The sequence below is a fragment of the Pongo abelii genome, chromosome 11 (assembly GCF_028885655.2).
Source record: "Pongo abelii isolate AG06213 chromosome 11, NHGRI_mPonAbe1-v2.0_pri, whole genome shotgun sequence".
NCBI lineage: Eukaryota > Metazoa > Chordata > Mammalia > Primates > Hominidae > Pongo > Pongo abelii.
This window is the reverse complement of record NC_071996.2, coordinates 99,769,093-99,793,466: the sequence shown is the minus strand read 5'-3', so window position 1 is coordinate 99,793,466 and position 24,374 is coordinate 99,769,093. Positions and strand designations below refer to the sequence as shown.

Below are 24,374 nucleotides of genomic sequence, written 5' to 3'. Positions count from 1 at the left end.
TGCCTGCTATACCTTTGTCATTTTCAGCTCTCCTGAATCACTTGATTTTAGGCATACATCTTGCATTCAACATAAGGTTGAGTTTTACTTTGTAATTTGATATGAAAGCAGGGTTTTTGACCTATGCATCTATACACACTATATCTTTAAGGCCTATGCTGAGATTTAAAGTATTTCATATACTATAACTTTCTTGCTGAAAGTTAAAACACATAGATATATTTTATTGAACAGTGTCTTAGTCCGTTTGGACTTCTCTAACAAAAGACCTTTGACTGGGTAATGTATAAACAACAGAAATTTATTGCTCACAGTTCTGGAGATTAGGAAGTCCAGGGCACCAGCAGATTTGGTGTCTGGTGAGGGCCCTTTTCTCATAGATGGTGCTTTCTTGCTGTGTCCTCACGTGGCAAAAGGGACAAACAAGCTTCTTCAGACCTCTTTTACAAGGGCACAAATCCCACCCACATAGTCACCTCCCAAGACCCACCTCTTAATAACCTTGGGGGTTAGGTATCAACACAGGTATTGTGGTGGGACACCAACATTTCAGACTGTTAGCAAACAGCATTTCTAGAAAGAAAATCAAAGTGATACAGTTGGAATGTAGAACCCATACACGATAAAGATAGAATCCCATTTTAGTAAAGTCAAAGGCTCATTAAAATGACTGCATTGTGTTTAGTCCTTACTCAGACAGGTGACTTTAGCTACTGTCTACAGAAGAAATGTGCTGTGGATACAGCCTTGAGTCAGACATGGTTCTTGTCCTTATGGAGCTCAGGGCTTAGTGTGAGGAAATTTACATGGTAGGTAAATTCTGCTCTCTCGTTGAGCAGACTAAATATCTCAATTGGATTTCTGATACCAGTTATTGGCTTAGAGCTCAGTGATAAAAACAGTCTCTTAATTAAACTTGTCCAAATCCTCCTATAACTTGGTAATTTTAGGCAATATAGTCTCCCCTCAGTGTTCATGAGAGATTGGCTCCAGGACACCCCTCATACCAAAATCCTTGGATACTCAAATCCCTTATATAAAATAGTGTATTATTTGCATGTAACTTATGTATCTTCTCCTGTATACTTTAAATCATCTCTAGATTACTTATAATATTAATGGTAAAACCACAATTACTTCTGCACCAACCTAATACTTAATACAATGTAAATGCTATGTAAATAGCTGTTAAATTGTATTGCTTTTTAAGTTTGTATTATTATTTTTATATATATATATATATATTTTTTTTCCCCCTTAACATTTTCAATCTGCAGTTGGTTGAATCTGCATATGTGGAACCTGACGGTATGGAAGAGTCATAATTTATATGACAAGTTCTGTAAAACAGATAACAGTTATTTAATTCTTGAAGTAATTTTTTATTTCACCACTTAGGATACATCTGTAATGTCCTCTATACTTCAGGTTTTTCTGAAACAAAAACATGTAAACTTATTTGGAATTTATTAGACTTTGCAAACTACTTTAAATGTGGATAAAAATTCCTTTAATTTCCCAGGGCTTTAAAAATTATTTTGTTGTAATGAGGTTTTAGAAAATAACACAGTATTATTTTATCCTTTTCTTAGCCTGTTTCTAGTGAACACTAAAAAGAGACTTTTCAAGAAAAAAAAAGAGAGGGTTCATATATCCTCATATTTTTGTCTTTTTAGTTCTCCGTAGTTTAGTAGAAGGTGTGAAAGTAAGTTTTGGATAAGTACATAAGGTATTAGAAATCGAATAGGAAGCATACTTGCTACCAAAGAACAGACTAAGAGAGATATAAGAACTTTATAATAGAGTTGGCCACACTAAGAATTGACTGTGGAATCATTTGCTTTGAATGAAATAAATGAGATCTTACATAGAAGATACACATCTTAAGCTTGCATATAGGAACTGCTTCTTGTCTGTCTATTCTCCAGGTCCTGAGAATGTTACCTGCACTATACCTGATGGTGTGCCAATAGATATCACAGTGAAGTTGATGGTCTGCCTTGTACATCTCAACATTCTTGAACCACTTAATGTATGTAACAAGATCTGTACTTGAGATACTTCAGATCAAATGCACCATCTGTTTTCTTTAGATGTCAAGAAATTATAACTTGACCCTAGAGTTTCACATTTCTTAATAACCAAGGAGGTAACAATAAGCATCAAATAATTTTGTATGAATATCTTATAAAAACTAAAGCAATTGGGCTTACAGTAATTTATTTTTCTTTTAAAATAACAATCTAAAGATCATAATTTGAGATTGTCTTTAGGCCATTTGAGATTGTCATTAGACAATTAGATAATTGATAATAATTCTGACAGCTATTCTTTTGTGCAGACTTTGGACCAAGTATATTATTGAAAAAAAAAAAATACTTAGCATCTACTTTGTAAACCTTAGGATAAGGTATTGAGTAAAATATACAAATCCATACCCTCATGGGTTGGGATGCTTTTTTGTTTTAATGGGATTAGATAATAAAATAAATACATAACATATATGGGACATTGGCTGGTGATAAGTGTTCTGGAAAAAAAAGGAGGAAAATAAGGAATATTGGGGGCAGGGGAAAGTTGCAGTTTTCAGTAGGGGATCAGGTGACATTTGGCTAGGCACCATGGCGCACACTTATAATCCCAGCACTTTGGGAGGCTGAGGCGGGCAGATCTCTTGAGCTCAGGAGTTCAAGACCAGCCTGGGCAACATGGTGAAACTCTATGTCTACAAAAAATACAAAAAATTTAGCTGGGTGTGGTGGCGCACACCTGTAGTGCCAGCTACTTGGGAGGTAAGGTGGGAGGATTACTTGAGCCCAAGAGGTAAAGACTGCAGACCTGTCTCAAAAACAAACAAAAAAGGTGACATTTGAATAATGACCTGAAGGAGGTGAGGAAGTAAACCACGGGGATACCTAAGGAAACAACTTTCCAAAAACATCAGCAAACACAAAAGCCCTGAGGCACAGGATGTTGTGCTGGTTAGAGGAAGAGAAAAACAGATTAGCTGTGTCTTAGTTCCTGCAATGCCTGTCTTTAAACAGATCCACAAAATGTGTTCACTGGGTATGAGTTATTTAAAATAAAGATGGCAGAAGTGAACAGAAAAATGACCATATAAAGCTGTTTTTATTAAGCCTTGCTCCTTTTCAGCTTGCCTCTTATAACGGATATGTAGGTTAAAAAGAGAGCTATAGACTTTGGGAGGCCGAGGAGGGTAGATCACTTGAGGCCAGGAGTTTGAGACTAGCCTGGCCAACATGGTGAAACCTTGTCTCTATTAAACATACAAAAATTAGCTGGGCCTGGTGGTATGCACCTGTAATCCCAGCTACTCAGGAAGCTAAGGCACGAGAATCACTTGAACCCAGCAAGCGGAGGTTGCAGTGAGCCAAGATTGTGCCACTGCACTCCAGTGTGGGTGACAGGGAGAGACTTCATTTCAAAAAAAAAAAAAAAAAAAAAAAAAGCTATAGATAGATGTGCACGTTTGTAATGAATGTTTAACTTGGGGCTTTTATTTGTGGTCTAGCCTCTCTTGACAACACTAGTAGAACAGAATCCTGAAGATATGGGAGACCTATACCTAGATGTTGCTGAAGCTTTTCTGGATGTTGGTGAATATAATTCTGCACTTCCCCTCCTCAGTGCTCTTGTTTGCTCTGAAAGATACAACCTTGCAGTAGTTTGGCTTCGTCATGCAGGTAACACTTTTTTTTGTGGGAGGAAGAAGTTTTAATCATAAGCAGCCAAGAACTTACTTTCCCAAGATGGTAATAATTATTATAGTGCAAGTGTTTCTGGTTTCAGGGGAGTTTTTTGAAAGTCAGTATTTTAAATTGTGTTGCTAGGCTACTAAGTGATTTCCCCATCACTAATGCTTTGGAGGAACGATTTACTTAATGATGCCAGAGTGAGGTAGATGCCTGTCTTGAACCTCTCTTAACCATAGGGTCTGGTTTCTAGTAAAGGATTGTCAGACTTGGGGCAAAATCTAATTTTGAAGAGTTTTTGTAGATTTATATTTAATATGTTATATTGGGAAAATTAATATATTTTTCAATGCTCTTTGAGCCACACATGCTCAAAATTGGGTTTTATCAGCCGTTTATTACACTGTGCCTAAGTCCATAGTAATCTGAAATGAATCATTTAGACTGGAAAAAATAGCTTAAGAAACATGACTAAATCTTTTGAAGAAATACATGAAAGCAAAAAGTATTCTAATAGGATTTCTTATAGAGTCAACATAAAAGATGCATTAAAAATCAAATAGTCTTGGTTTCAAATACTGTGTGATGGCAGAAAACTCTAATGGCTCTTACATGAAAGCAAAAAGTATTCTAATAGGATTTCTTATTGAGTCAACATAAAAAGACGCATTAAAGATTGAATAGTCTTGGTTTCAAATACTATGTGATGGCAGAAAACTAATGGCTCTTAAGTATTATATGATGACAGAACTCTAGAGAAGCATTGATTGGCATTTTGGGGCAGTAGTGCACTCACATCACAGATATGAACTAGGAAAGAGAGCACTTAATGATTAAGATAACACTTTTCTGTTTAGATGAATAAATATGAATACAAATGTAATACCATCGTAAAAAGCTGCATTATTTGTGAGATTTGAATTTTAAAGACATGAGCAGGGTATTTTAGTTTTTATTGCCTTTCTACTTAGGGCTGTGATACTGAAACTGCTCCTGTGTTACTAATAGTGTATTATTTTAAAAATCCTATTTAATCATGATTCTGATACATGCTGTTTCCATTTTGAGCCCATGTGGCTTGAGATGAATGAAAGATAAAATCTCACAGCCATCTAAAAATGATAAAGAAATGTGGGATCAGTGTATAAGAAAGATAATTAGAGGAATTCAGTGCTTGTAGTCTAGTAACAACATAAAACATTTTTAAAGTGAAAAATGAGAAAATGTAAGAAGTGTCACTGTGATGATCCATCCATATTAGTGTTCTTCCTTTATTATCAAAATTTAACTTAAAGACAGTCAGGAGAGATTTGAGAAAGCAACTGGAGGTAAAAATATTTAGGAGATACAGTGCAGTGAAAAGGATGGAAAGAAACGCTTACAGAGACTTGTTTTCACGTTCAAATGATCGCATGTATTGATTGATTGATTGACTGATTGGGTGTAAAGTTTGAGAAATAGGGTCCAGTAACCTCACTTCTGAGAACTTATACTCAGGAACTAATTGAGTGGGATGAGAGAAGGTAGTTTCTATTGGGGATCACAAAACTTGGGAGCCTGGCAGGTAACAAAAATGAGTGAAGTGAGAGAGAGAGAATACTAGGGAGAGGTGGAAACTGAGGAGCCCTTTCTAAAGGGCACTTTCTCTGCATGGACTGATGTGTCATGTGGGAATGGGGCACCCACTGTGGCCAAATGCAGAACTTTCAAAAGAATCCAATACCCTGAATTTTATTAAAATCCTAACTTTAAGAAATGTAGGATGTTAATAGTTTTTAAAAGCACTATGGGCTAATAAAACATACCTGTGGGTTACACTGGTCTGCCGATTGTGTGCTCTGGTTTATATATGTGAAGATGTTTACTGCAGTATTATTTATTAGAGTAAAAATTCGAAAGCAACCTAAATGGCAAATAATATAATTACATAATCAATTTGATTATGTAACCGTTGAAAATGCCAGTGAAGACAGTGTTTAAAATGTAATGTTCAATGAATAAAGCAGAACCCTAAATTATATGTATACACTGATTACTCCTTAGCAATTTAAATTTATTAGATCGATTGATTAATAGAGATTAGGGATAGTTTTAAAGTACTAGAAATACGTATTCATTTCTTGTTATAATTTTTTATATTGCTATATTTCTTTTAAAATGGAAGAGTAATTTTGGTCAGTTTACAAATCTGTAGTTCATACTTATGCTTTATTTTAACATCGTCTTAGAATGTTTAAAGGCCTTAGGCTATATGGAGCGAGCTGCTGAAAGCTATGGCAAGGTGGTTGATCTGGCCCCACTCCATTTGGACGCAAGGATTTCACTTTCTACCCTTCAGCAGCAGCTGGGCCAGCCTGAGAAAGCTCTGGAAGCTCTGGAACCAATGTATGATCCAGATACTTTAGCACAGGATGCAAATGCTGCACAGCAGGTGGGCCATGTCACATAGAGGGAAGTTTTTCTTGGTACATTATATTTTAGAACTTTCTCCTCTGTTAAGGATGTCTCTATAGCTTATATCCAAAATTTTATTTTAGTGTTTTAATTCAAGTTTTTGAAAAATGATTTTAAGTATTGGGTTTCAGCCACTTATTACAAATTATAGTTTTTAAAATATTGGCTCTTAATTATTGTGAAAGACCATAAAGCAAATGTTATTAAAGTTTGGTTTTTAAAAATGTTTCTATGCAAATAAAACAATTTGTAGAAAAGGAATCTTGTTAGGCTTATCATCATGTGCTTATTTGTTTAGGAACTGAAGTTATTGCTTCATCGTTCTACTCTGTTGTTTTCACAAGGCAAAATGTATGGTTATGTGGATACCTTACTTACTATGTTAGCCATGCTTTTAAAGGTGGGTCATGATCTTTCTTTATGTTAGCCTTGTTGACTTTTTAAATGTTTAGTATTTCATTTAAACATAGATTATACTACTTTATAATTGTTTTACTTCATTAAACTCAAACTTTTTGAAATGAAAGATAAAAACAAAAAAGCTGGAGATTATTGGTATATGACTGAAAGTTCTTGACAGCAGCTTAAGTGAAAATCTTACCTAGTACATATTTAGAAAAGTGAGCACCATAGTCTATCAGATATTGGCCCTGTGAACAGTACTTTGTGCCAAAATTACTCACTTTGCAAAAGTATTTTCCAGATCTAATATTCTTTCTGAGTCCAGCTTATTTGCAGGGAGGTAGCTCTGTGGGTGTATCTCTGGGGATGTGTGTGTATGCATGTTATAATGTTAATGTGAATTGCCTTTTTTCTTTCTGAGGTGAGGAATGTGACCCAAAATTCCTTTGGTAAGAGAAAAATAAGTCAGTTCATTCTAATTTTAGTTTTTTAATGTAGTAATTTGGTTTCCTTTTTTCTTACTAAGGGAGCTTTCAGTCTTGTGGCACCTGTGACCCATAGGTTTTCTTTAAAAAATTATTGTTTAGAGCTGGGTATGGTGGCATGTGCCTGTGGTCCCAGCTACTTGGGAGGCTAAGGTGAGAGGATCACTTGAGTTTAGGAGTTCAAATCCAGCCTGAGCCAACATAACAAGACTTTGTCTCTAAACAAAACAGTTATTGTTTAAAGAATCTGAAATTTTCATCTTTAATTCAGGTAGCAATGAATCGAGCCCAAGTTTGTTTGATATCCAGTTCCAAGTCTGGAGAGAGGCATCTCTATCTTATTAAAGTATCGAGAGACAAAATATCAGACAGCAATGACCAAGAGTCAGCAAATTGTGATGCAAAAGGTAATAACTTCATTTGCATTATGTTATATAAAATTTGGCTGAATTGAAAAAGACTCATGAAGTAACACTGGACAGCAATCTAATTGAAAATATTCTTTTCAAATAAAATGAAATTTTCTAATGTAAATCTCTCAAATGTAATAAACTCATTCGATGTTAAAAAGGAAAGGCTAAATGTAAATACTTTAAATTAAAAAAATTAAAAGGAAAGCATCTGCTTGGATCTGTGAAAGAAGTAAAACAAAACTTTGACTTTTTAAAAATATATTTTAAGAAATTTGTGAAGATTAGATGACAGTGTAGATTATTTGTCCAGAGACTTCACTTATATATATTCCATTCTCTATGAAATAATTTTTAACAAATGTAGCAATAGTCATAGAAACTCTTTGAAAATAAGTTGCTGTGACCTAGTCTGAAGTAATATAACTTTAAAAGATGACAGCTTCTACCTCTGCAGCTTGTGTTTTTAACCATGTTTCTGTATGTTGTATTTTTCTCCCTGTGTGATCTGTCTGTTTTCTTTTAGTGATTCCTCACTGGAGGTCCATGGTTAGTTTTTCTTAGGCTCATAAGGTTTTGTTGTTTTGTTTTGTAAATTTTATCATGGTGAGGATCACATTACACTGGTGTACCAGGATAGGATGAACTAAGCCTTTTTTATGTTACATGCAACTTTGTACTGTGATCTTTTCACTTTACATTTTCTCATAGACATTTTATTTTCTTGCTCTGTTCTCTTCATAGTTATATTTAAGGAATGTGTAATATTCCATTGGATAGTGGTTCCGTAATTTATTTAATCATTTTCTTATTTTTTGGCATATGATCACTTTTGACAGTTTTCTTTTATAAGCAGTAATGTAGTAAGCATTTTCATACATACAGATTTGTCCATATTTTGATTGTTTAGCATAGATTCTCAGAAGGAAAATTATTGGATCAAAGACAGTAAAATTTTTTATGGCTTTTGATATTCCTTAAGGGCTATAAAAGGGAGGCTTTTTACAGAGAACTAAGGAAGAGAAGGAGGTTGTTAAAGAGACATTTTAAGGCAGAGAAAATTGAGATCAGAAAAAGATGAAGAACTTGAATCTCAAAGTATGAATTTGAAGTCTTTTGCTGAGCAAACATTTGAATGCCTGTATGTATGTAATCCTCTATCACTGGGGTCCCCAACCCCGATACCAGTCCATGGCCTGCTAGGGACTGGGCTGCACAGCAGGAGGTGAGCAGTGAGTGGGCAAGCGAACATTCCCACCTGAGCTTCCCCTCCTGTCAGATCAGTGGCAGCATTAGATTATCATAGGAGCGCAAACCCTATTGTAAACTGCCCATGCGAGGGATCTAGGTTCCACGCTCCTTATGAGAATTGAATGCCTGATGATCTGTCACTGTCTCCCATCACCCCCAGATGGTACTGTCTAGTTGCAGGAAAACAAGCTCAGGGCTCCCACTGATTCTACATTATGGTGAGTTGTACAATTATTTCATTATATATTACAACAATAATAATGGAAATAAAGTGCACAATAAATGTAATGTGCTTGAATTATCCTGAAACCATCCTTCTCAGCCCTGGTCCATGGAAAAATTGCCTTGCATGAAACTGGTCCTTGGTGCCAAAAAGGTTGAGGACCGCTTCTCTATGGGATTGCAGTCATAGAAAGAATACTTGTTCTACGCTGGAGGAGATATATCCTAGCTAGCATGGAGAAATGCAGATGGAACTAGCTGGAACTTGTAGAGACCAAGTCCGAATCAGGTGCCTGGGAATGCAGATTGTTAAACTGGCGGAGAAGAAGCAGATAGTATTGAAGGAGTGTAAGCAAGCAACTACCCCTTCTCATCTTTGTCTGGAGAGCACTGGCAACAATTTAGGCTCATGGTTATTAAACTTGTCTTAAAATTGATTATGTGAATTTTTCTAATACTGCTATTTCTGGAAATACAGTGTCCTAACTGGTTTACATTGGTCTCATTTTAGCAATATTTGCAGTGCTCACAAGCGTCTTGACAAAGGATGACTGGTGGAATCTTCTGTTGAAGGCCATATACTCCTTATGTGACCTATCCCGATTTCAAGAGGCTGAGTTGCTTGTAGATTCCTCATTGGAATATTACTCATTTTATGATGACAGGCAAAAACGCAAAGAACTAGAATACTTTGGTCTGTCTGCTGCAATTCTGGACAAAAATTTCAGAAAGGCATACAACTATATCAGGTGACTTCCCAGTTATTTATTTTAATTAGATTCTTTAATAGAGTAAGTACATGTACTTTGATTTAGAAGCTACTTTACTTTTGGCTCTCCTGTTAAACAATAAACTGGTTCATTGGTGATTCTCAGAGGCAGTATATAAGAAGATGCACTCTAGGACCAGACTTTCTGGGTTCAAATCCCAGCCCTGACGCCTACCGGCTGCGTGACCTTAGGCTAGTTAGGTAATCTCTAGCGCCACAGTCTTCCCACTTATAAAAGGACATCATAATACTACCATCTCATAGGGTTATGATGAAGGTTAAAGGAGTTGTTATGCCTTTTTAACAATGCCTGGCAATTATTATTATTATTATTATTAATATTTGAGATGGAGTTTTGCTCCTGTTGCCCAGGCTGGAGTGCAATGACACAATCTCGGCTCACCGCAACCTCCCGGGTTCAAGCGATTCTCCTGCCTCAGCCTCCCAAGTAGCTGGGATTAAAGGCATGTGCCACCAGGCCCAGCTAATTTTGTATTTTTAGTAGAGACGGGGTTTCTCCATGTTGGTCAGGCTGGTCTCCAACTCCCGACCTCGGGTGCCTCGGCCTCCCAAAGTGCTGGGATTACAGGCGTGAGCCACGGTGCCCGGCCAATGCCTGGCAAATATTATTATGAGTTGTTATTCGGTACTGCAGCTATAGTGGGCAAGGAGAGAAAAAGTGAAACCTAAACCACTTGCTTCTGTTTTAGTTTAAAAGTTTTGTTGAAAGTAGAAATAAGATGTAGAAACACTAACTTAAGCAACATTTTCTGGGAAAAATCTTTTATTGCGTAGGAGAGTTTTGCTTTAAATAGGTTGAAACTATCTGCTTTTCCTTGTTGGAGGATGGTACATTTCAGTGCTGGTAGGACAGCACCGAAGGGTTTCATTTTCAGAAATCAGGAAGATTTTTACATTATTTTCTCCCTCACCCTCTTCCTGCAATTTTAGGATAATGGTAATGGAAAATGTCAATAAACCCCAGCTCTGGAACATTTTCAATCAAGTTACTATGCACTCCCAAGATGTACGACATCATCGCTTCTGTCTCCGTTTGATGCTGAAAAACCCAGAAAATCATGCCCTATGTGTCTTAAATGGACACAATGCATTTGTATCTGGTAGTTTTAAGCATGCACTTGGTAAGTGTCCTGGCATGTGACTTTGTCAAGCATAAATAGTGTGAAGAGCCTAGCCTCTGGATTGGAACTGTCTGGGTTAATTAGCAGCCCCACTGTGACAAATTATTCTACCTCCTCTTGCCTCAGTTTCTTGATCTCTAAAATGGAGATAATAATTGGACCTACTTTGTAGATTATTGTGAAAATTAAATGAGTCAATATAAAGAACTTAAAACAGTGCCTGGCACATATAGTAAGTGGATATAATAGCAAAAATGATAATTACTAATATTGATATTTGTTATTCTAATTAAGCTTTGGTTGTAAAAGGCTGATATAAGTCTTATTTAAAGGTCAACAGTTCTCCCTGCTTAGGCCTATTTTTAAAATGATTTTCATTAATTATGGATGCTTTTGCCACCAGATTTTAATTTGCTATAATACAAAACATATTCAAGATTTGCTGAAAGTTCATTCCTTTAGGAGATAAATCTATATTAAGATTTATTTATGTGGTGCTTACTAATTCTAATTAAACTCAAGGAAACTTCATTAATTATTTATAATAAGGAATTTCTGTAATAAAGAATCGGAAGTAAGCAAGTATTACTTGCAGAGTCTCCTTTAAAAAAAAAAAAAAGAAGAAGCAAACAAGTAGAAAAATACCTAACTAAATGTTTAAACTTAAAATTAGGCATGCATGTCTTACTACCTAAAAGCTGGTGTTGCCAGATTTACTTCTTATGAGTAAACTATGGTTTTTGGCTATTTAATACTTTCATGATTCCTTGTGTATGGCTCGTATTTTTATCACTGTTCATCCAGTAACCTCAAACATCAGATGTTGAAACATTCCTCTTTTGCGTGTGCTTTGTGGAATTGTTTTATATTAAGAAAATATACATATTTTATTTTCCTATATTAGAAACTTTTACAAAAGGTTAAAATGATAGACAAATGGCAGTCTACCATCTTTGCTGCCTAAGAGATTCTGTGGTGCCATTCCTTCCAAAATAGAAGCCAGAAGGAATAGAAATTTTAGTCTATATGTGATCATTATATGTTACTCCTTTATGAGAAAAACTTGCTTAAATCCCCCTGCTGCATATGATTAGGCTTTTGACAAGAGATGATTGTATATATGGAATACATGTAATTCATAAAACTCCAAATTCTTATTCTGTTATTGGATACATTTAGCTTTCTCAGAAAAAAACAAATAGTTGCTACATTTGGGAAAACCACCCGTAGTCTAAAAAACAAAACAAAGCTTTCCTCTTCTCACCTCCATGATCCACCACATTTGAATTTATAAAACAGATCAATTGATTCTATAGAAATGTTCACCAAAACACACCTCCTCCATTCTTTTCCAAATAGATTTAATGATTGCAGCTGATAAATTGTTTATTTTGGAAGTATTACTTTACATGGAAATGTCTAGCTGTGCCTAGAAAAAGTTAATTTAGTTCCTCATATGAATCTTCATGGTCAGCATACATTCATGGGGAACTTGTTTTAATTATATTTTATACATTGTTTTAAAATTCAAATTAATAGGTCTCTGGTTGCTATTTAAGATAGAATGTCCACCTTATGTATGTTAAAATCAGTAATGTTTGGCCTTAAAAGTGTTGAAGAAATAAAGAACTCTTGTCACCCCGTCTGACACCACTGCTTATTTTCCAGGACAGTATGTGCAAGCCTTTCGCACTCACCCTGACGAACCTCTTTATAGCCTCTGTATAGGCCTAACCTTTATTCATATGGCATCTCAGAAGTATGTGTTACGGAGACATGCTCTTATTGTACAGGTAATTCACTCAAATTTCTCGTTACTTGATTTTATGTTTCTTAAAAATGAATATACTTAATACTTTTAAAAAAATCCTGCTTCAAAAGTAATATACAATGCTCTCAGTACACATGACGGGGTCCCCAACATTTACCCCACTGTTCAGCACTCAGCATATAATTATACTCATGATTAAGACTTTACAGCGATATAGTAAAGGTACACAGCCAGGTCGTTAGGGACAAGGACAAAGACACAGGCAGAATCTGGAGGAATGCACTGGCAGGCTTCCTTATAGTCTGGTCCTCAAGGTCTCTAGCCATCTTAGGTACTGAAGATTCACTTAAAGTAGTTGAAAAAAAAAATTATACAATAATATGATTGTGCCTGTTTCCTTACACCATCACCAACAAATTGTTCTTTTAAAATTTTGTGGTTCTTATAATAATTTGAAATTATGTTTCTTGTTGTCTACCTTAATAGCTTGTCTCTTCTAATAAAAGTTTAAAGTCCAGCAGATCAGAAATCTTGTCTGTCTTGTTCACTACTTTGCCTTCAGCATTTTCATTTCTGTGACTTCATTTTTGTATGTTTGATGTTTCCAAAATATGATATGGTATAGACATGTCTTTTATTAAGTAGTAGGTGAGAAAAGAAAGAAAATGTTGACTTGAATGGAGTAGCAGGGTCTAGTAAGGGGCTTTTTGTTTCTTTTGAAGTAAAATGGTTAAAATAAAGCCTGCATTAAAATGGTGATAACAGTTGAAACTAGGTATGGGTTCATTAAGGTGGTCTCTTTACTGTTGTATATTTGAAAATTTCTATAATACGTTTTTTAAAAACCCTGAAAAAAACTTCTAAATTTTTCCTTTTTTATATTCTATCTACCTTTTCCTCAAAGCTTCTTTTTCTTCCTTAATGGATACTATTTGCTGTATTAAGTAATGTAGGATTGTGTATAAATTAAACGTAGCGCTCATTGTGTGCCAGGAACCACGGACATAGCAGTAAGTAATAGGTGGAATTTCTTGCCCTCATAAAATTCTGGTAAAAATTGATAGGAAAATTTTATGGATTAACTCATTAAATATGTAAAATATGTAGTTTTTGGGCTTGGTAGGACAAAAATTCATATACTTTGAAGTAATATGGAAGCTAAATTTCAAGTTACTTTTATAGTTAAATAGGAGGTTTCAAATGGTTGGAGGTAGAGATGAAACGAGGTAATGAGTATATGGAAGTTCACTGGACTAATCTCTTTTGTGTATGTTAAACATTTTCCGTAAAAAAAGTTTCTGAGAAGCAGGTTTTATTGTAAATGGCATCATTTCTGAAACTTTTAATTTCTTATTTTTCTTTCTTCCTGCTACAAGACTATAGTTAGTTTTCTATTATACTACCTAAAAAAAAAAAACAATTTTTTTTATGGTTTATTATCTTTCTTACCTTTATATTGTATTAAAAGTAAAATCGTTAATGTTTCATTACTTCTACTTTTATTTAATATCATATAGACAGTGAGTACATTGGGCCCTTTAGTGATTAATTTGATTTAAATGTTTGAAATGTAACATAATGTTAAAAGAACTCTTTTCTTTTCAATTTAAACTGTGTGTTTTTGGCCGGGCACAGTGTCTTACACCTGTAAACCCTGCACTTTGGGTGGCCGAGGCGGGTGGATCACTTGAGGTCAGGAGTTTGAGACCAGCCTGGCCAACACGGCGAAACTGGGTCTTACTAAAAATACAAAAATGAGCCAGGTGTGGTGGCGTGTGCCTGTAATCCCAGCTACTCGGGAGGCTGAGGCAGGAGAGACGCTTGAACCCAGGAGGTGGAGGTTGCAATGAGCTGAGATCACACCACTGCACTCCTGTGTGACAGAGCAAGACTCCATCTGGGAGAACAGAACAGAATAGAACAATAGAATTTGTTTTGCAGTTTTTTAATTTGATAATTCACAGTACCTATAAAGTGGCTACCCACATTGGCTAGTTTTTAAATCACTAAATATTATTGGAATAGTCTTTCAGATTATCCTCTTAAATTTGTTAAACATTTCTTAAAGGGCAGCAAGTTATTCCATTATTGTATTAGAGGACCTACAGGTTCATTTGCATTACAACAATTCATCTGAGATTACTATTCCTTTTTCCTCATATTTTTATCTTTAAATTTGTCTTGTCATTTTTAACTATGAATACTTGATATTTCTTTGCAATTAACAGTCAAATAGTCTGCTGGTACTTAAGAGAGCTGTGTGTTTCAGTGGAATAGAGGTCATAGTCACACAAATAGTTTATTTTATTATGTAGAAAGTATGATTTGTATACTGAACATGAGTATTACTACCCCTAAAATGCATTCATTTAAAATAATTCATTTTTATTATTTATTTACCTATTTATAAAGGAAAATTTGTGACCACTTATTATATAGCAGATCATCTAGAGAAGAATTACATTTTATATTCTATATTCATAAATTAGTTGATTTATTCTTAATTATCTGGTAATATATTTGATTACTTAATTAGGACTCTTGGACCTTTGCAATTTGTAATTTCAGTGAATGATAAAAGCTGAAGCTCTATTAAAAGGGAAAGTGAATATGGGAAGAGGTAAAGAAACAAGTTGCTTTTTGGACTGTGTGACCCACAGGGAGCCAGTGTCATTGTAGTGGTGCTCTGAAATAGTTTCTCCATAGTCTTTGAGTCAGAAGCTTTCAGGAGAAAAAAAATCCAGTTTTTTGGGTTAAGAGGTTATCAAGGTCCTGAGAAGTAACTTATAAAAGGTAAAATTTACCTTAAAAGGTTAAGTATACTCAAGTGAATTTGCTCCTGAGAGGAAACCTTTGTACATTATCATTATTTTATATCTTGCTCAATCTTTTAGGCATCACTCTCACATCAAGAAGTTTATTGGCCTATAATGGCACAAGCCAACTTGAAATTATTTTTTTAAAGTTTTGTGTACTTGTAGATTATGAATCTCTGGTAGCTAGTTGTAACATTTGACTGTCTTCTGTGAATATTTATATCTAGCTAAAAAAAATTCTTACATCTTCAGAAGAGCTATAATGTTGACACCTAACTACACTGTAATACTACACAGTAATAGGACACTAAGCAGATAGGTTTTTAAAAAATATTTGTATTTTCAGCATCTGGTAATACAGTGGTCTAGTACATAGTTGTCAAATCAGTGAAATATTGAATTATCTTTTTCTTTTTGGTTAGGGCTTTTCCTTTCTAAATCGATACCTCAGTTTACGTGGGCCCTGCCAGGAATCATTCTACAATTTGGGCCGTGGCCTTCATCAGTTGGGGCTGATTCATCTTGCAATCCACTATTATCAGAAGGCCCTGGAGCTCCCTCCACTTGTGGTAGAGGTATTGTGCATTTTTAAAACTGAGACACTTCATTTCATCTGTCTGTAGATAAGGGCAGTTAGCTAAGTCCAGCCAGTAAATTATAGCTTGTATATTAAAATGTATTTTCTCTTACTCAGTATGTTTACGTAATTATGTTCAGGAACAGGTAGCACTTCGACATCTGAGCCTTATGACTGGACCAGCAACCATATGAACATATACAGCTTGTGGCTGTGAGCACTTTAGTTCCCAAGGTAGTTCCTGTGCTTTACAGACAGGAACTGGTAGACATAACGTCTGAATATTGAAGAATATTGTGACTGTTTCCAAGTGTAACTCACATGTTTCTTTATAAAGATGAAAGACCAGTATTAATGTAGTTTTTTTTAAAGATAAAGTGTTGCCAATACCATGATGATCTGTGTTTAAAGTCTGATTTGTATTTTAAATCCTGAAATATGTTAATTTTTAAATGTATTTTAACATAGCACTGTATTAGAAAAAAACTTTTAAAACTCATAATCCCTGTATTCCCTCACAATTGTTTTCTTTTTTTTTTTTGGAGATGGAGTCTTGCTCTGTTGCCCAGGCTGGAGTGCAGTGGCGCGATCTCGGCTCACTGTAAGCTCCGCTTCCTGGGTTCACACCATTCTCCTGCCTCAGCCTCCCGAGTAGCTGGGACTACAGGTGCCTGCCACCACGCCTGGCTAATTTTTTGTATTTTTAGTAGAGACGGGGTTTCACCATGTTAGCCAGGATGGTCTCGATCTCCTGACCTCGTGATCCTCCTGCCTCAGCCTCCCAAAGTGCTGGGATTACAGGCGTGAGCCACTGCACCTGGCACAATTGTTTTCTATTACTGTTCAGTTTAAACAAATGAATATATATTTTTATAGTGATGTTGTTTTTATATATAAATTTACTATTTGAATATGTATTTTATACATATTTAATATTTATACATGCATATGTATATATATAAATAGGTGTATATGCATATTCATATATACATATTTATATATATTTTTATATGTATAAAAACACTATTGTTTACCCACACCATTTATTCATCTTTGCATTTAATACTATAGTCCTGTCAATATTACTGGAGGCAGTTTTCAAATACACCTAAGAGGTTGTTTATTAAAGGTCGTTTATACAGTGTTATTTCATAAATATTGTTACATCTTGTTCCTTGAGCTTTATAGGTATCATTTTTAATTGTTGCAGATTTTTTTTCAGTTGACCCAAAGTTTTTATATTGGGGAAGATTAGAAACATAGGTCTAATCTATTCCATTGAATTCATTGCTTTGTTATGTATGTGGGAAAAACTATAATACCCCTGAGGTAATATTAGACTCAATTTGTTGTATCCCTCCTAAACCTACACTTTATATGCCTTTCTGTAATAGCATAGGAATTGTTTTCCCATCTGGTCATTGGTGTTCATTTAATACTATGTTATTTTTACACAGAGAAGTTTTTTATGAAGTCATACCAATCTTTCCCTTTATAGTTGCTACTTTTGCTATCATAAAAAGGACTTTTCCTATCCAAGATTATATTAATTATCCCATTGTATTTTTTCTTGTATGGTTTCTTTTTTAACTCTAAAATCCAAAATTCATCTGGCGTTTATTCTGCTGTAGCTTGTGGGTGAGACTTTAAATTTACTGGCTAGACAGTTAAAATATTTGATGATGCTGTTAACTGAATCAGCATTGATCCAAGGTATATGCATAGTTTTATAGTTTTTTTTAGTACATGAGCTTTAATAGCTTTTGAAAACTTACTTACACTTATAAAACTATTAATTTGCCATAAAATTGTCCCGGTTGACAGTTGGAAATATTAAACATAAAGGTATCTATCTTTTTCTCCCTAGGGTATAGAAGTTGACCAGTTAGACTTACGAAGAGATATTGCCTACAACTTGTCTCTCATTTATCAGAGCAGTGGGAATACCGGAATGGCTCAAAGGCTTTTGTATACCTATTGTTCTATATAAAGCACCGCAACTGAGAACGGAGCAATGGCAGCTGCTGTGTGAGGACCAGTATCTTCTGTCTCAGGGCTTATTATTTGTAACTCCAAAATAGAAATGACAATTTCAGAATTACCTAACAAACAGTGTATTTATTTTTAATATGTGATAATGGTCTTGTGGTATATATGCAAAATTATTCCTACAAAAATTTGTATATTGTTCTGTCATTTTCCTTTCACATTCTATAGTGAATTGTTCCCAATGCTGAAATGGACGTATAAGCCTTTGAGCTAGCTTGGAATTGAATACACTATTTTTCACTCACACCATTTATTCATCTTTGTATTTAATACTATAGCTCTGTCAATATCACATGAGGCAGTTTTTCAAATACGTATAAACAGAGGTTGCTTATTATTAAAGGAAAGACAAAGTGGGACTCTTTATGATGTCATGACCATGATAACTAAGCACCTAAGAAAATGTAAAATAGTTATGTGGTAGGTAGAAAGACAAATAATTTAGTTTTTTACTTTTCACCTGCATGTATCTTAGCTACCTAAACTGAAACATGGGAGGCTGGGCTTAATTCAAAATATATTGCTCCAAGGCAAATAAAAAAATGCTTTATCTATATTTGTGGCTTTCTGATGAAAAAATAGAGAAGAGCTTGTTCAATAACAGGACATGGTTTCCATTTCAAGATCACAAGGAATATAAGACTGGGCAAGTAGTACGTATGGAATAAAGGACATACTGCTGATAAAGTAAAAAACTTTTTTTTTTTTGCTCATCTCCACTATTGTATGTTTTTGAATTTAAGTTAACTATACTTTTTAGATATACTGTTAGCTTAATAACAACTTTTTAGGGAAAAATAAATGCTGTAATTAATGTGCACATGGGTTAGTAACACCCAGCCCAATTGTGGGAGGGAAACAAGTAGAGGCTTAGGATCAAAGAAATAAAATTGGGACTTATTAGAAATTCTTACCACTGTTTCTACTGTACACAAAACTTTCTAGTTGAGCAGAATTTTTATGCAATAAGTAAGTAAATATATTGTGCACTCTGTATAATTTAAGTACATTTTATTTTTATAATTGAGGTTGTTTCACATGCTTATTTTTTACTTCATGCCATTTATAGGTAATGGTAGAGGTAACTGAGATACAGTAATAAGTTAGACTTGTGTGTTGGAATTCTGTGGAACTGAGCATTCTGTGCTCCAAGTTTCTCTCTTAAATTAGCTCACTGGACTGTGGCTCCAGTGTCTACTAAATAGCCGTGGAGAAAATAAGTCTCCCTGAGGGAAAAAAAAAAGCTGATATTGCATAGTTTTGTTTAGCTTTTAAAATCATAGCTTCCATTTGCTGAGTTTTTACTCTGCTACTATATGCTAAGTACTGTGCTAAACACTTTGGATATGTTATCTCTGATTCTCTCAGGGAACTGCAAGGTAGTTGTTATTATTGATATTGTCATCACCACCTTGTACCTAGAGATTAAATAGCATGTTCAAGATCACTAGCAAGCTGCTCCTCGCTCAGAGACTTTCCTTCAGAAGAACATAGTTGCTGTAGTTCAGAGTAACAACAGCATAAGTTGTTTTTTTTTTTTTCTTTTGAGACAGAGTCTCGCTCTGTCTCCAGGCTGGAGTCCAGTGGCATGATCTCTGCTCACTACCACCTCCGCCTCCCAGGTTCAAGTGATTCTTCTGCCTCAGCCTCCCGAGTAGCTGGGACTACAGGTGCCCGCCACCACCTCCACCTAATAATTTTTGTATTTTTAGTAGAGATAGGGTTTCACCATGTTGGCCAAGATGGTCTCGATCTCTTGACCTCGTGATTTGCCCACCTCGGCCTCCCAAAGTGCTGGGATTACGGGTGTGAGCCACTGCACCCAGCCAAGCATAAGTTTATTTTAGAAAGAAAAAAGACATTGGCAGTGTTTCTGTCTTCCAGGCCTTCAGCCCATCAAAGCCCCTGTATAAAACCATCTTTTGGGGTATCTTTTTAAAAGCTCATATTCTCTTACCTCCCATCCTCACCTTAGCAGTGGGGTCCTGGTACCTGTTTTATGCACTGAGATTCTGCTGCTCCTGCATGATCACAGTTGATAGAGGAGGGAGTCTGCTCCTGAACCAACCTGGGCCAATCAGGAGTTTCCTCCCTCCTTCCCTGGGAATTTCAAACTTGAAATAGAGCCTTCATGTGGGGCCAGAACTTCAGAACAATGAGGTCAACTAGCAGTTAACCTGTTCTGTTGGGAAAAAAAAAAAAAGTGAGGTGTATGCATTAAGAGAAGTAAAGATGAGCGAAGGGGAGAGTTCTCTCTGAAGTCCCAGAGATTTCCAGTTTTCATTTCTGTCCTAAGGCCAGCTGCCTTCTTACCCTTGGATTCGTTCTAGGAGATAGTCTTGATTCTGTTATAGTTTCCACTTTAATATTTACACCAGCTTGGGTTTTTCTGTTAAATGCACACACAAAAAATTTTGAACTGATCAACCACCATTCCATCTTTCTTTTAATTTAGCATTACTGCTTTCTAGCTATTTTCATAGGAAGAAAGTATAAAGCAAACAAATGAATATAAAAATTTGTTGCTGAATTACAAGTAGTGTCACAAAGTCTAATCCATAATAAACAGGCTTTTCAAAATCGTTCAGAGCAAGAACAGGAGGAATGTTCCTGCTGTGGTGTTGTAAAGCTAATAGTATTATAATACTATAGTTCATATTGAAAGAACGTATACTCCAACATAATACTGAACAGGGTAGGAAAGGAGTTAATGGCCAAGACATTGGGTGAGGATATGGGTAAGGGGACTAGAAATGAACTGCATCTCCAGGCCCATAGTCCCTATACTAATGGCTATGCTATGAAACTGCAAATTATAATTTTGAGGCATTCTCAGAACAAAATGATGAAACGAACTGAATTTTTTAAGTGGGCAAAAGGTGGATTCTGGAAACCACTTGGGCATGTTAGTCCTGGCATGATTCCAGCCATCTGTGTGTTCTTTGAAGTGATGTTCCTTAGGATACTTACTCTTTTTTCCAAGCAAAAAGGCCAGCTGCCTTCTCACCCTTGGATTCATTCTAGAATCCAGATGGATTCTTTGATCAAGATATCCTTGATTCTATAATAACTTCCACTTCAGTCTTTTAGGAGATACACTCTTTTTGCTTGGTACTAGACTGGTGGTTCTGAGGACTATCTTACATTTTATGTATCTGGGTTTTAGCAGAGTCTGTGAGGAAGACTGCTGTGATATGCTTGTGGATTGAATGGGAAAGTGTGGCTGGTTCTTCAGCTGGTGGAATGACCGAACTCAAAGAATGCATGTTGACAGACTGATGTGGACTGGAGAGAAACTGCAAATGACATGCCACCATGTTCATTAACGACTTAGGTGACAATATAAGGAGTGGTCAAATTTGCATGGAGGGAAACTAGAAGTTATAATAAATACCAATACTAATGAATTATTGAAAAATCTCAACAATGTTATTAAACTGAACTGGGGTCTGCTTGCCCAGCATAGTAAGGCCAAACATCTATACCAAGGTTTTCAGCAGGAGAAAGGGGGGCATTTATTTGTAGGCACCTTGAAGCAAGGAGAATTGGGCAGTTTATACTTAGGACCTGACCTCTCCAATGGCTCATAAGGAAGGGTTTTTAAAAGCAGGGGTACATTTTAAGAAAGCAAGAGTTATGGGAAAATTGTAAATTAATACATGGAGATTCTATAATACATTGGTTTGGCCTAAAAGGGTGGGATATCTTGAAGTGGGGGCTTATAGGTAACAGATTTAAAGATTTTTTTGTGTAATTGGTTAAGGAAGAGAAGCTTTATTTAAAATTTTAGGGTCATCAGAAAAGAATGTTAGCCCTGGCTCGTGGGCATGACTTCTTTTAGACCCTTCAGGAAGAAATTCAGAGCAAGGAATGGCAGCATTTAATCTTCATTTCCCCCTTATTAGAGGTTTATGTGTCAGTGGATCCACTTGGTGGCGGGTCTGGTTTTTTGAAAAACAACTTAGGGACATGTTATAAGATGCTCTTTTTAGTTTTTATAGAGACCCAAATCATCCAGTGACTAATTTTTTTGGCTATTGTTTTAAGTTATTATCTTTTTGTTTATTACGTTATTTTTTAGGGCTAGTTAGGTATCTGGAATTTTTTTTGAAGGAATTCAAGATTTAAAAAAAATTTTGTTTGGTACGGGGACAGGCTGCAGGCCCCTAAGAGGGGTCCCTGTTCCATCTCAAAAGTAACACAGTTACTTTTACCTCCAAAATCCAAAAACCAACAAAACACAGCAAACAAAAAAGACAGTATAAACTCCAGGCCAAAAAGAATAAGAGATAACAGAGAGACGACAAAATAATTTTTAGAAACTAGGAAGCAAATGGGCAATTGGTAACTAAATACAGAAAAATGAAAGCTAAGTGCCCACAGGAGGTGGTGGGGAGAGGGCAGAAGCAAGCTGATTCAAGAACTTAAAGCTTGTCCACTAGGTTCCTCCAAAGACAGGTAAAGTGTGGTCAAAAACGGGAGCAGTGGAAAGTCTGTTAAGCCACAGTGAGACCCTCCTAGTTACCCTTTTCACCTAAGGAAACTGTCCCACTCCCTCATGGAACACTGGTGGTCTATCTTCTGGAGTTGTGGAATCAGGACCTCTGGATTCGGGAATACCAGGCAGAGATGAAGGACAGAGTGTTATACTGAAAGCAGAGGATTAAGTGGACATCTACACACTGAGCAGCGACATGCCCAGCTGCCTTCTCCTCCTAAGCTCCTAGAAAACTGGCATCTATTTAACATCCTCTAAGCAGGAAGTTAAAGGGTTCCTTTCTGAGAAATCCTGTCTAAGAAAAAAATGCTTATATATACTGGCAGTTTGAGGGTTCTCAATGAAACAGCCCATCCTGGCCAGAGAAGCCTGCCTGCCTGCCTGTGAACAAACCCCTCCCACTGCTGTCAGCTTGCTAGCACCTTGCTAGCAGCATTAGTGGACAGCTCACGACCATCAGACTACTGAGGAATACTTCAGGAGTGGGAGAGATCCATATAAGCAATGGGAGGGGAGGAAGGAACGCAAAGGGAACAGAATTCGTGCAGGAAATAGAAAAGCAAATGCAGTTCATATCCCCAGATAAGAAAATACCATACACATGAAACAAGAGGATGCTATTAAAAGGAAGGAATTCAAAGAATGAGAACATTGAGATTTAAAATGTCATTGCAAAAATTAATTCAATGAAAGTATGAAAATAGAATTTAGAGACAAAATGGAAAATTGAGAACATTTCAGATAAGAAAATTAAAGGTTATAAAAAAGTCTAAATGAGTTCTTTGTGGCAGTTGCCATATCTTATAAATTCATGTACATTTCAGTGTGTGTGACTGCTTGATTATAAATAATTCCAGTGGGAGGAACATATCCTGCAATGATTTTTTATATGCAGTAGATGGCAGTACATTTCTATAAATTTAGGACTGTATTTCATAAAATTGTCTTAATATGTTTTGTCTAACTTAACATTTCAATAGAAAAAAATTTCAGTCTTGCCCTCCACATTTGAGCAATCAGATCCATAAGCTCTGTTTGTGTGGCTCCCATCAGCATTGAAAGAAGGGCAGTGGACCCTAGTATGTGTTTCTTGCTGCCCATTTTTCAGCCTTAACCTAAACAAGTCTAGCAGGTATCAGGGCAACCAGATGAAGCATGAAAAGTCTAATCATAACCCTGAAGATCATACCCCAAATTTATCCTGTTTGCAGTTCAGGGTAAGTACGCTAATGTGAAGAGTTAGAGTTAGCAGGACCACTTGGCATTTTAGTAGACAGTCAGGTGTTTCTATTCAGGGAGTTCACGCAAGTGTAGAGGAGAAAGAGAAAGCCAATAAACAGATACCTCTGGCCCAGTGACCTGCAACTGCATAAAAGAGGACAAGCAGTAGTCAATTCTGTTATAACTAGTTCCAAGGATGCCAAGCCTCTTTTTTTTTTTTTTTTTTTTTTTTAAGAGATGGGGTTTTGCTCTGTTGCCCAGGCTGGAATGCAGTGGTGCAATCACAGCTCAATGCAACCTAGTCCTCCCCGGCTCAGGTCATCCTCCTACCTCAGCCTCCCAAGTAGCTAGTATTACAGGCTCGCACCACCATGCCAAAAAACCAAGTACGAGATTCCTCCTCTCTGGGCAGGGCATCTCTGAAAAAAAAAAAAAAAAAAAAAAGGCAGCTCCAGTCAAGCACTTATAGATAAAACCACCATCTCCCTGGTACAGAACACCTGGGGGAAGGGGTGGCTGTGGGCACAGCTTCAGCAAACTTAAATGTGTCTGCCTGACAGCTCTGAAGAGAGCCAGCAGATCTCCCAGCACAGT

The 24,374-nt window shown here is 36.0% G+C and overlaps 1 protein-coding gene and 1 long non-coding RNA gene across 2 annotated transcripts in view; one reads left to right on the top strand and one right to left on the bottom strand.

Moving 5' to 3' along the window:
- Positions 1 to 18,615, top strand: part of GTF3C3 (general transcription factor IIIC subunit 3) — a 35,900-nt gene extending 17,285 nt beyond the window's left edge. Inside the window, 10 exon segments of the mRNA NM_001134081.1 lie at positions 1,929 to 2,032; positions 3,533 to 3,704; positions 5,942 to 6,144; positions 6,466 to 6,567; positions 7,326 to 7,461; positions 9,449 to 9,686; positions 10,658 to 10,848; positions 12,517 to 12,641; positions 15,858 to 16,010; positions 17,880 to 18,615. Of these exon segments, the coding sequence (NP_001127553.1) occupies positions 1,929 to 2,032; positions 3,533 to 3,704; positions 5,942 to 6,144; positions 6,466 to 6,567; positions 7,326 to 7,461; positions 9,449 to 9,686; positions 10,658 to 10,848; positions 12,517 to 12,641; positions 15,858 to 16,010; positions 17,880 to 18,002 (1,547 nt within the window). The 3' untranslated portion in view covers positions 18,003 to 18,615.
- Positions 18,379 to 23,969, bottom strand: LOC129058085 (uncharacterized). Its single transcript, XR_008522931.2, has 2 exons — positions 20,032 to 23,969; positions 18,379 to 19,287 (listed from the first exon to the last, which is right to left on the bottom strand). It is a non-coding gene; the product is annotated as an uncharacterized LOC129058085 (long non-coding RNA).
- Positions 23,970 to 24,374: the final 405 nt, after the last annotated feature.